Source organism: Medicago truncatula, chromosome 1, assembly GCF_003473485.1.
Source record: "Medicago truncatula cultivar Jemalong A17 chromosome 1, MtrunA17r5.0-ANR, whole genome shotgun sequence".
NCBI classification, from domain to species: domain Eukaryota; kingdom Viridiplantae; phylum Streptophyta; class Magnoliopsida; order Fabales; family Fabaceae; genus Medicago; species Medicago truncatula.
In genome coordinates this window covers 35,080,073-35,097,119 of record NC_053042.1, presented here as the reverse complement: position 1 = coordinate 35,097,119, position 17,047 = coordinate 35,080,073, and the positions used below count along the sequence as shown (strand labels likewise).

General features: G+C 33.0%; 3 protein-coding genes across 3 annotated transcripts; all 3 read right to left on the bottom strand.

Moving 5' to 3' along the window:
• Window positions 1-258: 258 nt before the first annotated feature.
• On the bottom strand, window positions 259-1,274 carry LOC25484327 (histone H1). The gene is made up of 2 exons (XM_013613108.2): window positions 988-1,274; window positions 259-897 (listed from the first exon to the last, which is right to left on the bottom strand). Exons 1-2 carry the CDS (start codon window positions 1,189-1,191, stop codon window positions 355-357), a joined length of 747 nt encoding a protein of 248 aa, XP_013468562.1. The 5' UTR covers window positions 1,192-1,274; the 3' UTR covers window positions 259-354.
• A 1,455-nt stretch (window positions 1,275-2,729) lies between these two features.
• On the bottom strand, window positions 2,730-6,863 carry LOC25484326 (calmodulin calcium-dependent NAD kinase). Its single transcript, XM_024775029.1, has 9 exons — window positions 6,854-6,863; window positions 6,559-6,735; window positions 5,974-6,197; window positions 5,841-5,902; window positions 5,527-5,748; window positions 5,303-5,429; window positions 4,207-4,529; window positions 3,747-3,891; window positions 2,730-2,996 (listed from the first exon to the last, which is right to left on the bottom strand). Exons 1-9 carry the CDS (start codon window positions 6,861-6,863, stop codon window positions 2,730-2,732), a joined length of 1,557 nt encoding a protein of 518 aa, XP_024630797.1.
• A 1,946-nt stretch (window positions 6,864-8,809) lies between these two features.
• On the bottom strand, window positions 8,810-11,188 carry LOC112419114 (probable aquaporin NIP7-1). The gene is made up of 5 exons (XM_039828139.1): window positions 10,534-11,188; window positions 9,989-10,408; window positions 9,823-9,884; window positions 9,121-9,329; window positions 8,810-9,009 (listed from the first exon to the last, which is right to left on the bottom strand). The coding sequence occupies exons 1-5, from the start codon at window positions 10,720-10,722 to the stop codon at window positions 8,873-8,875; spliced, it is 1,017 nt and encodes a 338-aa protein (XP_039684073.1). The 5' UTR covers window positions 10,723-11,188; the 3' UTR covers window positions 8,810-8,872.
• Window positions 11,189-17,047: the final 5,859 nt, after the last annotated feature.

Sequence of the window (17,047 nt, the reverse complement as noted above, 5' to 3'; positions counted from 1 at the left end):
ACAACTAAACAAAAGGGTTGTCACAGCCTTTGTAAAGAGACTGGTTCTCAAAATGTTGTTCTAGCTTATAAGAAAAGTAAACTAGAACACCTGTACTAAGGGTAAGGCATTGTTGCTTACTGGGGTTGAGGGAGTCTCAATTTTAGTTTTTTAAATCCACTTTAGAGTTAAATTGAAATTGATTTTTTTTTTTCATCATAGAGTAAACAAGAAATTGATTTTTGTCATCATAGAGTAAACAATTTTGCATGGCTGAGAGACAAAATAAAACCAGAAAATACTTTTATATATGTAAAAAACATTATTATAGATTTACAATGCTACTAAACTAAGTCACTAGAAAGATTCTGACTCTCATTTCCTTCCCCCTCTCTTGATCGCAACTTTCTTAGCCGGAGACCTAACAGTCTTAGTCTTAGGCTTCACGTTCTTCACTGGAGTTTTCTTCTTTGCTGCTGGCTTTGCAGTTGCAACTTTCTTCCCTGGAGAAGTCCTTGTCGTTGTCTTTGCAACCTTTGCATTAGGCTTCACTTTCGCAGCAGTTTTGGCCTTACCAACAGCAGCTTTGGGCTTTGTGGCAGCAGATTTGGGCTTGGCAGCAGCAGCCTTGGGCTTAGCAGTTACAGATTTGGTCCTCGGCTTGACAACAGCTTTAGCCTTTGGCTTAGCGGCTGGCTTGGCCTTCACCTTAGCAGCTGGCTTTGTTGCCGAAGAGAGCTTGAATGAACCTTTCACCTTAACAAGTTTTCCAGAAGCAACATTCTTCTTCAAATTCTGAAGCAATAACTTCTTGAAATTTGAAGGAAGCTGTTTGTGTTTCTCTTCGATGAATTTCGCAATTGCGTATTGGCTTGAACCAGTCCTCTCCTTCAGCGACACAATTGCATCCTTAATCATCTGCAATTCGTTCAAATTACATTCAATTGAAACTATAATTTGTAACAAAACGAAGAATTAGAAAAAGAATGAATTGAAATCGAAACGAACCTCTTCGTAAGTAGGATGGGAAGCAGGGTTTCGTGGTTTGGAAACTTTCTTAGGTTTGGATTCCTTTGCTACTTTCTTCGTCTTCTTCTCTGCTAATTCAGCAGCCTTTGGTTCGGACTGATCTTTCTCCGAAGCTGGAGGTTCGGCAGCGATGGTTGGTTCGGGAACAGGTTCCACTGCAACGATTGGTTCTTCTGTGGCCATGTTAACAGAATTGAAGTATGAATGAAAACAAATTGATACGTAGAAAGAATTTGTTGAAAGTGGGAATTGAATGTGAGAGAAGATGATGGAATTTTATGGTTTAAATAGTGAAATAATATTCTGTTACTTAATTCTCATTGGTTGAGGGAACCCGACAAGGATCGATATCTTTCTTCCAGTTTGAATATGAGCCCTTCGATTGACCTGCTATCGACGGTTGGTGTTGATTAATTGAGCGGTGGAAAATAATTAAGAAGGAATGTTATTGTGTGATTTGGCCTTTTAGGTGTGCTTTTAAGCTATATTCATTTGCTCATAACTTCACCTGTGCTTCATGGATTTGCCTGGGATTTTTTGCATCTTGTAGGATATTTTATCAGCTTTCTAATGAATGTTTCAGCTTCTACAATGGATTTGTGGTCTGGGAGAATTTTGGTTTTGAAGGCACAGTGGTCATGACTAGGGTTTTTGTTGATGTTATCAATGTTTTTTTTAATTCAGGGGAATGCTTTGATTGGGGATGAGATTAACCTACTCCATGTGATAATAGGTTAACTGAGGATTTAATTGCATCAAGAATCATGAAAATCTGATGAGATTTGAATATAGAACAATTGCTTAAAAGGTCATTGAAGTTGAACAAGTTCTACTAAGAAACTTGTGTTACCAAATATTGTGTGTAGACTATAAGACATAGTCATTACTCATATATAATGATGATTGTCATTCATTTGCAAAAATTTAATATTGTCACAAACTAATCATGTTAATTTAGTCACCATAAGTTAATTCTAAAAACTAAATAGTAGTATATTGGATGTTAAATTTATTTTGTGCAAAACTATGTACATTGGATGTTCAATTTCTCGAATATATTCATCTCTTTCTCTCATTTGATTGAGCATCTATATGAATTATATAAAATTCCATTGCAAGCACACTTTCCTCTTGATAGAAGAGGTATTGTAAAGTTATATTAAGGTCATTTATATTGGGAAAAATCTCAACAAAAAAAAAAAATGGTGGCTTTTAGGGTGAGGGAGCAATTAAGTCTCTTATATGTTTAACTATTTATTCACTGCCGTTTAGTAATGACAATCTTTATTCGGAAATCCATTGAACAAATAAGATAAGTTGTCTCCTTCCATCCAAGTTTTGTTTATACGAAAGAGTCAAAAATCAAACTCATGACCACTTATTTAAGGCGTGTGAATCTCTTGCCCCTTCAATCAACCATATGTTGGTTGGTATGGTATAAGTTGCTCTACAATAAAATAAAACTAGGATAAATTCAACATAACTTTTGCACAAGTTGATTCTATAACTATAAGCTATCATGAGAGCATATAAAAATAAGTTGAAAACAACTAATTAGATATGATAAGTTGACTATATGGTGTTCTTTTGTACATTCAAGTTCACATTAATACAACGCTACTAAAAAAATTCTGGTGTCAAAATTTCAATAACCTAGGAAAGTTCATAGACCATTTCCATCTTATGAACCTAATCTTAAATGCTAAGGTTGAAAAATATTATCATTGCTCCATCAACAAGCTAGCATTTTGCATTGCATATCTCTCAACCTTTTGAATTGAATACTTCAGCTCTTGTTGAATGTCCAACCTTGAAGGAGATAATACAATGTCTTTCCATATTGATCCGGCTTCACAAGTCGGGTTAGGGTGCTTGTAAAGTTCATATATGGAGTCAGCATCTTCATTCAACCTAGCAACTCTCTTCAAACAATCAATTTCATCTGGATCAACTAGCAATGTCTTGTCCCTCTCTTTCCATCCTATCAACTTTACAACAGTAATCTGGTCACTAAGAGGTTATAATGTTGGACATAAATGAAAATAACATAGAAGTTCCACCTTAGAAATGACAATTTTCAATGATCATTATTCCGTCACACCAAAAAGTCTCACATTGCGTAGAAATCTAAATTAAGTGTAGTTTATAAACAACATATACAGTTCTATATTCACTGAGACACATTTTACAAATGGCAAAACATTGAGGGCTTTGCACAAGATCCTAAAGCAGACAATGCATAAAAAATATGGTTTGAGGTTAGAACATCGACAGACTATTTAGCCCTTTATCCTCGACTGAGGGTTACTGTTCCGGAACAGAAAATCCCCCATTGCTACAAAGTTTTATATGCATATGAAGACACATTTTTGAAAGGAAATGAGATTGATATTAACTATTACAAACATTAGTCATATGTATATAACTTAACACATGATTTTTTTTCTGCTATGAAATGAATGGTCAAAAGATAAATTAGTTTATGAAAGATATAATATCAATCAAAATTGGATTATGAAAGGCATACTTAAGATTGCTAAATATACATTTCCTCATTGAATATGTATTTCATCTGTCAAATTATTTCTTGGGTTCATGATTGAGAACTAATTTAACCAACTAAATACATACATTCAAAATCCTTAAATGTAATTTCCTTATTTAAGAATCAATATGACTAACAATATATTTTATCAAAAAGAAAAAAGAGTAAGAAAAGAGACAAGAAAAATGTGTACTTTGGGCGGGCCTTCCAAAGCATTTGTGCTGTATAGCCGAGCATTATCGACTAGTTGACAATAAGTCATGAATGCATCTGCAAATCTCCTGTGGGATTTCAATTGTGATTTCACTCTTACTGCTCTTCTACACATGATAGCTCTCCTGTTGGAATTCAAATGTATCTGTTAGTAAAGTCCATTTTCTCGAATTTGAGTAGTGTGCCGTCACAATCTTGTGACCACAAGCAGTCAGCTACACTCATAAGTGTTCGGTCAATATGAGATGGCTCGTATTTCAAACTTGTTTTTATTTTAAAAAAAATTCAAAATCTACATTGATATCTGGACTGTATGATCTTTATCGAACAACCATCGATGTGTCAGACCGCAGTGGCAGGATTGTCCCATTTTCACTAAAATAATTATGATTAATATGTAAGTTTGTTGAATATGAAGGTTAATAATGAAGTGAATCTACCTTATGCCTCTAATGACTGCAAGGTAAGCATCACATACTACTCCAACAAGCTCTATTCTATATGGTTTTCTCTTTTTGCCTCCAACTTGTTCAGGTTCTTCATTTTCAATTCGTTCCCAATAGCTCTCTGTTGTAGTACCATCATTATGAACCTTGTAGCCAGCTCCCATTCTGTAACGACGGCGATGGACATTCCTGGCCATTGTTATTGTTTGCACAACAAATGGTACCCAAGAGAATGTTCCATCCATAATCACATCTCTTCCTTCGTTCAGTGCTGTTACTAGGAGCGATGAGGCCGCATCTGTTGATGATTGGTGTACCTGTTTGAAACAGCTTTATCATGCAAATAAGATCTTATATGTATAAACTATTTCTATAATTAAAGAGAGTTTGTTTTCATACATGTATCTTGGGTTTTTTTTTTTATATAAGTTGATTGTAGACATCTTATAAGTCATTTTCACAATTCTTCTCCAATAATTGTATTGGAGAACGCGGCTGCTCTCATAGCAGCTGTGCAAGTGAAGCATGAGACAGTTATAGTAGTTAGTCGGTCAGAACTATAGTTAGTTACTTGAACTTAACTTGAGTTATCTAGTTAGTTAGTTTGCCAGATTGCTTGCTTTGCAAGTTACCGCAAAGTACATATATATACACACCAATATGCAGCGTAACTGCGTAAGTGCTCATGTCAAATAGTATATCCAAAAAGTTGTAATCAAATTCAACAATCACCCTCACATAATGAAGCAAATACCTAAATTTGTCTTTGAAATTATAGGATTATATCAATCTTGTCCCCTACATTGTCGCTATTCTAAAATGAATCTTAAAGTTGCAAAATGTAATCAAAGTCACCCTTCCATTGGTATTTGCAATGATATTAAGTAGGCAATATCGGATTTGAATTTGAAACACAATGAATAATGTTAGGGGTACATTAGGTAATATCAGAGAAGAATTTGAAACCGAGTGAACAATGTTAGGAGTGCATTTGACAATAAATCCAAAAATAATAACAAATTTGATTAACACTTTGCAAGGATCATCTTAGAATATTAGTAATTTGAGAGAAGAGTCTTAATCATCTCACCAATTCAGCCATTCGGATCATGTCATGATGCCCTCTTGAACTAAGGGCCCTATAGATAACATCTGATTCTTTGAATGCATCTGCCTCAATAACAACAGCATTGCTAGCTGCTCCTACCCAAAAAGGCCTGTTTAAATTCCATTCATAAAGGAAACAACATTAAGTTCTTACTATTTTTCAATGATTCATTTGTGTTCATGCAAATATACATAATAATTTCTTACTCTTTGAGAATATCTTTAAGCACCGTGCTCTTGCCAGCTCCCATACCACCGCCCATGAAAAGGAGCACAGGGCTCCTATCACTGTGAGCCACTGGTGCCATCACCTCTGTGCAGCGATTTTCGTCATTTGATACAAGTCCCATTGCTTTCATCTCTTCTACTAGTGTATTGAAAACCCTTGCCACCTTCAAATTCTTTGTTACCCTTTCAACCCTTTGATCCCTGTACAAATGATTACAACACAAAGCAAATACTCAAATTAAAATCTTTATGATTTTTATCATGTTTCATAAAATGTACAAAAATAAACACACCTAGTTGCTGCCATAACCATGTGCTTGAATTTCTTTTTTGGCTCAGTGTCAGAGCTCAAGACCTGCAATGTGATAATGCATGGTTATGAGGATATATTTTTTTTTTTTTTTAAAAAAAATTATCCTAAAATACCTGACTTATCAATAAATCACCAAGGCTCCAATGGAATGCAAAGTAACTAAGAATGCATCTCTCAAACTCTTCCACAAGCTTGACAAAAAGTGAATCCACATTTGGTTCATTTTCAAAAAAAGCATAGATATCATCTTCACATCCCTCAGATTTTCTTATGTATTCAGAAGCCAATTTACATAAATTAGGACAGTTCCTCCTATCTTTGAACCCCATTTGCCTAGCTGCAAGAAATCATACAAAATCTTAATCTTAATAATATACATAAAATAAACACTTCCAAGTAATAAAAAAAACACTTCGTAGGTAAATTTTTGCAAATGTCTATCAATAAATGCAACGTTGACATATAAATGTAAAATATCGTTTAATATGTCTCAATGGATAGATGAATGTGTACGTTGTTGCTTCTCAATAATTAAACGCAACAAATTATAAATCGTAACTAACATATATTATACCACGATTTTCTCCTGTGTACGAGTTCTAGACACTAGTATCATACATTTATATATATGATTCACCTTGAGATGATACATTATATCATAGATCCATTTGAAAGAAATCTCAAAAATAAATACGTACCTACATAATGAGAGAATCTCTCAAGCTTAGGACTTTGGCCAGTCTTTGATAATCTCACAAGTGGGATGATCTTTCGACCTCTTAACTTTTTTAGGCGATAATGCATTGCTGCAGCAATTATCAACCCAATGGAAGAGGCCACCACGATCTGTGTGACACTAGGCTTGCCATTATAATCTGAGAAATGAAATCATATATCATATAGTTTAATTACTTTGCATGACTAATATGTATAACAACATCAATGAATATCAATTAAAAAAAAAAAGCAATAAAAACATTGATTTCATTGTACCTTTCTGCATTTCGATTAGAAATCAAAGATAGTTTGATAGAGACTACCGGAGCTACAAGAGAATGTGGTGGATCACTCTTTGTCTCATTGGTTTCTTTGGTTTCCGAACAATTTGTTTTTCTTGTTATCATGTTGAGTGAAATTCATAACACGTGGATGTACATACAACTTTGCATGACAACATCCTTCAAAAAAAAAAAAAAAAACTTTGCATGATATAGCATATAAATTGAACTAATATTAATATTTTTTTTATATATAAATGTATTTTCAATTTATTTGATTTTAGTTTTTAATTATAAGAATTAATCTTAATTTTCATATTAAATTTTTGTATACATCAAAAAAAGGATAGAATTATTTCTTGTCACATGAGTGTCTTCCCTCCATATGATATTAGCCTTAGATAACCCATTTGGGTTGGCTTGATTGTGTTGGTTTGAGACCTTGGATTGTGCTCATTCTCAAGGTCTCGGGTTCGACTTTGCCTTTCAAGAAGTAGAACATGTCTTTTGGTCTAATGAAAAAGTTAAATCCATAAAAAGAATTAAACATAAATTACTTTACTTCAAGAAATATTAACAATTTTGTCAAGAAATCTCATGAACACTTTTAGAGTGTGTTTGGATCAGGTAATTGAGAAATTGTAAAGAATTTAGAAATCTAGTCAATTTAAATGGATTCGATTAAATTACTTTCATTTCTCAATACTTTTGTTTGAATGGAGTATTCAAAAAAAAATTCATTGTCGTAATTTTTCGGCAAATTTTATAAATTTAATTTTTTTTGGGCCATATTTGAAAATTGAATTAGGGGTCAATTTGAAATTTTTTTAAAGTTTAAGGACCAAAATGAAATATTATAACAATGAAGAAAATTGAAATTCTTAGCTTTTAGATGTCATTTGAAATTCTATAAATTTAACTTGAACAAAATACTTCATAAATTTCCATCATTTTGAAAATTCTTCAAATTATTATTCAAACAATAGAATTCATCTCAAAATATTTGCATTCCATCAAAACATTACATTATCTCAAAACATTCCCTCATCCAAACACACTCTTAAGGTGTATGTTTTGTTTTGCTTATTTGGGGCATGATTTTACTTTTTTCCGAGTCCTTTTCCTTTGATAGACTCTTCTGTTAGTTTTTCTTTATTCTGATTTTATTCTTAAGCATTTTTTATACCCTTTTGTAATTGATTTTAATAAATTTGGCTGAAAAAAAGAAATTCAAAATCCTCAAGAAGTTCATTTCTTTTTTGTCTTTTTTTTAAGAGCTCCTGCAATTTGACGTTCACAGTTCCTTGTAAAATAAAAGCCAGATTTACGGTCTTTTAAGTTACATGATTATAATAAGTTAGTCTTAAGTTTTTTTAGTTACACCTCTTCAAAAAAAAAAATTACAAAATGATCCTTTAAGTCATAAAATATTTGCACCATTATCTTAATTTCATCAAACAAAATCAAAAAGTGTTTATGTGGATGTTTAATGTTAAGTTGGTTTGTCCAAATTCATTGCTCTCAAAACTAAAGCTCATAGGTGTGTTATTCGATCTTGATTCAAAATAAAATTAACCGATTACTTGATTTATAATATTGTTGAACAAATATTTATATGTAAAATTAAGCTTGAAATTCAAAAACAAGAAGAAGAAAATGTGTATAAGTAATCATGTTTGATGTCATAAGCACTTTTGGACCTACCATCTTAATGTTAAATGGTCTATAAGCACGTTTTAACGAAGTTGGATGAAAGTGTAAATATTTTATAACTTAAATGACTAATTTGTAAAAAATTAACTTAAGGGGTCAGTTGGTAACAAACAAATTTAAATGACTAATCTGTTATAAACATATAACTTAAAGGACCGGAAAAGTTATTTGGCCTAAAATAAAATATTTCTCTTCCAATTTTTTTCTTTCTAGTATTATTATGATTGCAATTATGCCATGATTTGAATCATGTAAATTAGTAATCAATCCATCTTACAGAACGTGAACAGACTTCTACTAATTACAATGACAACTTATGATAAACACCATCAGATATTGCTTCTGTTCTTAAGTCATATCTTTGTCTGAACCCTTTTAATCTGGCACACAATATACTCCAATTTTTCTCTACCAGCAAAATCATGGGCCCACTTCTCCCTAGGTAAAAAAGGTACAATTAATTATAGCCAATGATTGTTATTTTGAATAAGTGGTTTATTTGTCTTAGTCTAAAAACATGGTATTTCATGTTCATGTTCATGTACTAACTTGCACAAAAAGGTATTGGATGACCAACTTCACTTGTGTTTGGGGAGGTACAATGTTGGTCTTTAAGACGTAGGAAATGAAACATTAGAGCTCCTGCCACAGCTCCTCCACTTGGGGCTAAGATGTATATCCAAATATTCTTAAATTTCCATGACACAATTGCTGGACCAAGTGATCTTGCTGGATTCATTGATCCACCTGACACAGGGCTGCAACAAAAATTAAATTAAATTACTTCGTTACTAGATAAAAATATCATGTTAATAAAGAGTAAGATATAGAATTAATCCATATAACATTTTTATTACACAACTTAAGTTACAGTGCAAGACAAATAGGTATAACATTCTAAGTGGTCGGCCTCGAGGTGGGGCACTTGACTATGTTGTTGGTTGGGTTGTAGGTTCACTGAAGCATGACGGTCAGAGTGAATTTCATAAACACAAAGTGATGAGTGTTGGAATATGACATCACAACGATGGTGCACGGCACAAAGCGTGATCAAATAGACTAATACACCCTAAGAATAGTGGTTAAAGTGATAATCTACTATTTGTATGTTGATACACAATTTTTAGTTGTGTACCTTATACCTGACCTAACATTTAGTATAAAAGTTTAACACACTACTAATCATATGAAGAATTTTAAATAGATATCCAATCAAATTTCTGTGTTATACTATATATGTGAATGGGGTACCCTGTAATTAGTACAGCAAGCCCAATTGCAATTCCAGCAACAAAACCAGATAAATGTCCCACCTGCAAAATATGTTTAACTTTAAGCTAGCAAAAAAAGTGGAATCATTGCTAATTATTAAGGAACATATATAAATATGTAACTTTCTTCCTTAATTAGTACTTACTGATTGATGTTCAGATGTCAAAGCAGTAACCAAAAACATGATGATGAATGTTGCAATAACCTCCACCCAGAAGGCAGAGTTACACCCTTGGAGTGGTTGAGTCATCATAACCTCTGATTTTATGCCATAGACAAGGCTACCAATATATGTTGCCATCAAAGAACCAATTGTTTGTGCTATTATATAAATTGGAACCTTGAACCATGGAAAGTGACCAATTGTTGCAAAGGCTATTGTGATAGCTGGGTTAACATGTGCACAAGAAATTGGACCTATAGAGAAAATTATCACAACCACAGTTAATCCTGCTGTAGCTGCATATTCCAAAAGGCCAACTGCACCATTTTGGTGTTGTGTGCTTGCAATGATTCCACATACACAAAACATCAATATAAAAGTACCCACCACCTCTGCCATTACCTACATACATACATACATACATAGCAAAATAACTTCAATTTTGCATTTATCAAAAGACTATTGACAAAATAATCAAGGGACAATTGCACTCTATATACACATAAAAATGTTGAATATACTATTACCATGCGAGCGAAATTGAGGTCAATTTTGTTGGCTAAGAAATGAAGATAAATGTTTTTGGCCAAAAGATATGGATGCACTGATGTTGCAGCTCTATAGCCAAGCTCTTTATCATCCCCAGACAAGCCACTACTTGATGCATAATTTGAACCTTGGGGAGATGATGATTGTTTTTCAAATATATCTCTCATGATCAAAACTAAAGTCTAACTCAACTTTGTGAAACAAAAATATTTTATTAACTTGGTCTTTGATGAGACCTCATATATATATAGTTGGTGTAAATAAGATGCTACGTACTTAAAAAGGAAGGAAGAAAGAAAGAAAGTTGAACTACATGGAACCATCATGATGTAACAGTCCGAGGGTAAGTTTTACTATGGTTGGAACTTTATGTTACTCACACGTATTTGGCTTATGAAAGATTTCTGAGAATGGCTTCAACACACGATTCATGTGTTGCCTATAGTGAGATAGGGTCATAGCCTATGACTCATAGGGAAGATCAATTTGTGCTTATTAACTGCTCAAGCTTAGAAGGTTAGCTAATACTTTCCTACAAATGTCAATCTACTCTTTCTTTCTACTGATTCTTCATCATGTAGAATCCAAACTAAACTCTACACCCCAACCACTTATATTCTACCACCTTTCAATTTCCCAACCACTAAACTCTAATATTGTTATATATGTATTATATTTGTTCAACCTTATATTCTCCCACCTTTCAATTTTTTCAATTTTTTTTTTAAAACTCGGTATCCGATTCAAGGATCGACTAATTAGAGATGACCAATCTCACTGCTCACTTGTGTGGGCCCCATTTAAAGCTAGAGCAAAGCACTGTATGTACCTGTCCACCGAAATTGGTACCAGAGTGAATCGAGCCTAAAACCTTAAGAGAAACACAATCCAAGATCTCAAACCAACCACTAGGTCAACCCCAAATGAGTTATTTTCCAATTTCTTTTTACTTCGAAGTGTTTTTTAATTAATAGGAATCGAATTTTGTACCTCAACATTTATAAGACTTACATACAACGCACCAAACATTTGTGCTAGACCTGAGTGGTAGAAATATTTAGCTTTAAAAACACCCCAACTCTCATAATTAATTTACCTAAAAAAGTATTGTGGGATATTTGCCAATCACCACTAAATTGTCCACCTTTACTTAAATTGATTTTTGAGATGGTTTCAATGCACTTTTGGTTTAAGTCTTCTATTTTGTTCATAATTAATTTAGTCCCCCCACATTTCTAAAAGCATCATGTTTTGAAGCTTTTTTCCATTTGCTTTTATGACAATACCCTATGTTTATAAGGTTGTCAAAATAGTTGTTATGAATTAAATGTTTATATATCATTTTTCTTTCTAAAATTGGGTTTGTGGTCCTCAGTTTTTTTTACAACTTGTGGAATTTTTTTTGTCCTCTTTCTTTTTATATGATGTGGCAAAGCTCATTTGGAGTTTGAATAATTTTAGTAAGTGGAACTGAATTATATAAAATGGAAATTAGAATTTGAATCACCTTCTCTACACTATCACGATCTAGAAATCACTATGGGTACAATTAAGTTCAAATCAATACAAAAAGGCTAGGACAAGTCATTCAAAACTTCTAATTATTTAGGAGATTAATAATTAGATAAAACATTAAGAAAAGTGATTATTAATAAGTTAATAGCACATGTTTATATTGACATACTCCTATAGTCAATATGCTCATGCTCATGCTCAAGAATCTCTCAATTTTCGGTTGTTACTACTAGCCATCCCCAAGGGTAAATTAATTATAAATTCAATTTGAAAACGATCACATAAAAAAACCGATAATGACAGATCAAAAGCTAAATCAAAATAGACCAAATTGCTTGAATATAAAAGGAGAATTCAATAACATAATAATTTTAAGGTGGTTCATCTCATTTTAGTCTAAAGAACTTAGCCACCCATCATGTTTATGGAAGAAAGATAAAATTACACATGTAGGAATTAATTGAATCTTAAATATCTCGTTTCCAAGGTTGAATTCTTCAACTTTAAGTACTCCATCATGGACTTGGATTGCATGCAGTCATGCAGTTGGAGGAATCTGCACCATTCATATTAAATTAGACGGCTCACATCATATATATCAACAAATTGATCTCAGCCCTTCGGAGTTTATCAACGGTCCCGATTCCAACTGCAGTCAAAAGTGATTGCAAGCAATCTGTTTCCCTCCATATTGTGCTCTTGTCATAATTCTCAAGTTACAAAAAACAAGAACGTGTAGGGTTTTCATAAAAAAAAAACTTTTAAATAACTCTAGAAAACAACGCTGTCATCTGGTGAGTTCAGATCTGTTGCCAAGCGATACAATACAAAAATGCGCAACTTCAAACCATCGTTTGGTGAGCACAAACTCGTCACCAACCAAGATGAAACAGAAGCTACAAGCTCAATTTTATCGTGAGATGAGATTAGGCGGAAACACAAGGTCCTTTGCATTTCTTTCTCTCTAGGTTATGCATCAACGACATCAAAATTTTAGTAGTAATGTTCCATTCAAAAGATCGACATATTTAGTTGAACCAATGAAATAAGAAAAAACTACAAAAGGCTTTGATTAATGAAGAAATTGAAATCATAAACGCTTAATTTATTTAGGAGCTACAAAGCAACAATTAATTAAAATAACTCCTAGAATTAGCTAATAACCTAAGATAACTAAGATAAAGAGAGATCAAAATATAATAAAAACATGCATATGATGCAGAGTTTATTGGTTGTTGACAAGCTAGATTTCCCTTTGGGTTTACTATCTTCGTTGTTTTAACCTACGGGTCTAACTAACCAGTGCCCTCTGGGCAATGGTTAAGGAAAATATAAATAGAAAATTTGTCTTAAAAATATAAATTTTGACTTTTGATTAAGTAATAATTACATCACTTTTTATAAAAATAAACCGTCAATATCTTCCTAAGGACCTAAGAGCCCTCCTAAAGGGATTTAGGACCCTCCTAGAGGCCTCAGCGTCCTTCAAAAGGGCTCTGAGGCCCAGGGCGCCGCCTTAGCGTGCTCTTATGCCATTGGTTAAGCAACCAAAAGTACAATAATTGATATTAGGGTTTAGTATTGTATTGGTCATGCCTTGAGAAGAAGGGTGATATTTATAGCCCTCTATGAGCTTGATTTGTCGTGCCTTAAGCCTCAAATAATGAGGGTATTTAAAGTCTTTCTTTCAAGCTCTAGAGGCTTCTAAAAGTTACTATTTAGCATTTTCCTTAACTTATGAACTTGTTTTTACTAAATTTGCTTATAACACCGCAACAATTATTTTCTCACCTTCTGTTCAGTTTGCTTGTGGTTTTGGGTTTTGGCTTTGAATTTACAATGTGCATGCCAGCTTTTCAGCTGCCAAAGAAGCAGGTATAGTTTGTTATCTGTTCTTTTTGCAGTCCCTCTTTTTAATGGAACTTGCTTGGTGACTTATTAGACCAACTACAATGGACTGTTGAATGAGCAATTCAACATGTTGAAGCCATGCAATGAGGGTGTTGAATCTGCAAAAAATCTGAGTTGGAGGAGGGAAGTGTTGAATGGATTCAACAAGTTGAAAGGATGGCCCACGGAGACAGCTGGCGCGCGCAGATTCGCCAAAGCAGGCGCGTGCGCTACACGCGCGGACCGGGAGAGTGGCAGACGTCACACGCGGAGAGAGAAGAGAGGAAATGGATAAAGGGAAGACACATGGCATTATGTGATTGGCTGCTTGGATTTTTATCTTCTTAATAATTTGGACCCAATTATTTCATTGCAAATTATTTTATTTTATTTTTTTACCAAAATTCGTAATTTTTTTTTCTCTATAGAGACTTGGATCATTTGATTTGGACACAGAAAAAAATCAAGTTTTTCACTCTCTTAATCTTATTATTAGCTTTGTATTAGCATTTCTTTTGAAGTTTTAGTGTTTATTTAGTGAAATGGATCCCACTAACAATCAATTCAACACCCAAAATTCTTCCGATTATCATTTTAGCTACCAAAATCCCAACAATTATCAACACCCAAATCAATTTTCCAACCAACATCCTCAAAATCCAAATCAATTGTTAAGTGTTTCCTCATTTTAATTTAATTATAATCGATAATTGTAATTTTATGTAATTATAAAAACAAAAATATAATATTAAATAAGAATAAGAAATAAAAGGTGGTGGGGTAGGGTGTTGAATGAAAAAACCATTGGAGAGGTAAAAATTGAATGGGTGTTGAATTAAGAGAGAGAAAATGATGTGGAGTGTTGGGAATTGAAAAAGTAGATGTTGAGGGTTGTTGAAACTTTTCAACCATTGTAAATGGTCTTAGGCAGGTGATTTCAGAATCAGATTTTTATGGAACCTCTGCCCACCGTAATTAATCAATGATGACACTAAAGATTGCTTTGGGAATTGGGACGACCTATGATATTTTACAAGGAGTAGTTGTTTGTTATTCTGTTCTTTCATTTATTCCAAAATAAAATGATGACATAGTTGAATTGAATCATCATACAGACATTTGATTGTAGCAATCATGTGGGGCCAAGAAACTAGTAGTTCTAGACCAACACGTAGTTGCTTTATGGCCACAATATCATGAATGTATGCATATATATACACTATCATCCACACATATTTAAGACACCCACACCCACACCCAGACACCTGACACGAATATGAACAATGATTCAATGACACGTCAATACGAGTAATAATTTGAGAACACAAAAGGATTGAAGATGTTAGAACATCAACTCGTAAAAGAAGAATAAAGAAACACAAATCGCAAACAATGAAAAACGATTAGTTTTTGGCCAAGTGTGCCTTCCTATGCGCCTACAGAGCAGCTGTAGTTTTGCAACACCACACTAACTCAGCTCCCTCGCCTCTTGTCCCTCTTTTATGCCTTTGAGAGCCATACTCAACGGAATTAATCACATGCAATCAGTATCCTTTCAACCAACATGTGCCTAACATTTGACGCATCTTCAATATGTGCCTAAGAAATTCCCTACTCATGATAATATTTGACATGATATGTCTGCTAAAATATATAATTATTTTTAAAATTATTAATGCTATGCATACTTTTTAATCACAATATTTGATCAACTTTTTGTCCATCTTATGTAAATTTTGAATGTGCTCAGAACCTAGTTTTCAGCTGACTTTACAAATTTATGAAGCCAAAAATGTGAATGATTTATCAACTGTACTATTCTACTTTAAAAGTTATACTACTATCAATGTTTTTTAATACACATGCATTTTAATGAAGTACTTATAAGTACTTAAAATATAAATGTTTATCATATAAGCTATTTTTACAATGAAAGAGAGGGTACAGCTACACATTTTTCATGAATACATCTACACATATTTATAAGATAATTCCATATAAACTATATAATAAGCTATTCCAAACGCACAATAAATGTATTATCTTATAAATGTTAACAAGACCCTCTTGATTTTCTGTTCTTTAAGTTGCAGGTAGCTATTCCTTTTTCTCTGTTTGGCCATGTTGTATCACCATCATGTGCTACTTCTGATGTTCGAGTGCATTTAACTAAAAGCATTCTCAATCAGATTCAGTCACTAATGATTGGATAAGTAACAATGTCAATTGTGAGCCTAACAAAGTGAGTATATCTTATGTGCATGCTTTTCCATGTGATTATTGTATGATACTTAGGATTAATATTATGATAAGCTTCTTAATTACTGGTAAACTCTAGTTTCAAAAATTATAAGTTGTTTTTGACAATTTCACATAAAATAAGAAATGTAATTAATTTTATATGAAAAAGAGAAATTATGAAAGATTTTACAAAACTATTCAGCATTAATGGCATTGAAAAGAGAAATTAAAACAATTGAGAAAAAAGTAATAGTAAAGAGTGCGATAGGAAAAAAAATTGTTCATGTTTATTGATATTGTAAAGTGACATAATTTAAGACAATTTTTTTCCGTAAATTGACTTATAATTTGAGACGGAGAGAGTAAAATTGGTTAATGCAACTAAGGACAACTTTTACAAAATTTAATCCACTTACAATTGTCTTTGTTCACCCATCTTTAATTTCTCTTTCTGCCTCTTGTTTCATGCAGAGGTTTAGTTTGAAGCACCTACACAAACACGACCCTAATACGTAGACATCTGTAATAATTGAAGAAAACTAAAGTAATTGAATGTAACAAAACGTGTAGGTGTCCAGCACACATGTCGAATATTGAAGAAGTCGTCGTCGATCTAATTAAAGTTGGTGCTACAAATAATTCCCCACCTGCATAAATAGTTTGGTATGAACAGAAGATATATTGTGATTCTTAATTGCAAATCATGAAGATTATTCCCCAACGGAAACATAAGAGAAGATCACAAGGTAGAACAATCTTTTTTAGTTGTTGAAGTCCTTAAACAACAATAAAAACAAAATCTATTATAAGAGTTTATGAACAAAGCAACACATCTACTCTTATGAT

Excerpts from the sequence above, each read along its gene's own strand:
- LOC25484327 (XM_013613108.2), bottom strand. The coding sequence starts at position 1,191 with ATGGCCACAGAAGAACCAATCGTTGCAGTGGAACCTGTTCCCGAACCA. Across the intron at positions 898-987 it reads CCCATCCTACTTACGAAGAG|ATGATTAAGGATGCAATTGT; the intron begins GTTCGTTTCGAT and ends AACGAATTGCAG.
- LOC25484326 (XM_024775029.1), bottom strand. Across the intron at positions 6,198-6,558 it reads GAGATTCTCTCATTATGTAG|CTAGGCAAATGGGGTTCAAA; the intron begins GTACGTATTTAT and ends GATTTCTTGCAG. Across the intron at positions 5,903-5,973 it reads GTGATTTATTGATAAGTCAG|GTCTTGAGCTCTGACACTGA; the intron begins GTATTTTAGGAT and ends ATCACATTGCAG.
- LOC112419114 (XM_039828139.1), bottom strand. The coding sequence starts at position 10,722 with ATGAGAGATATATTTGAAAAACAATCATCATCTCCCCAAGGTTCAAAT. Across the intron at positions 9,885-9,988 it reads TGACATCTGAACATCAATCA|GTGGGACATTTATCTGGTTT; the intron begins GTAAGTACTAAT and ends CATATTTTGCAG. Across the intron at positions 9,330-9,822 it reads CTTGCTGTACTAATTACAGG|CCCTGTGTCAGGTGGATCAA; the intron begins GTACCCCATTCA and ends TTTTTGTTGCAG.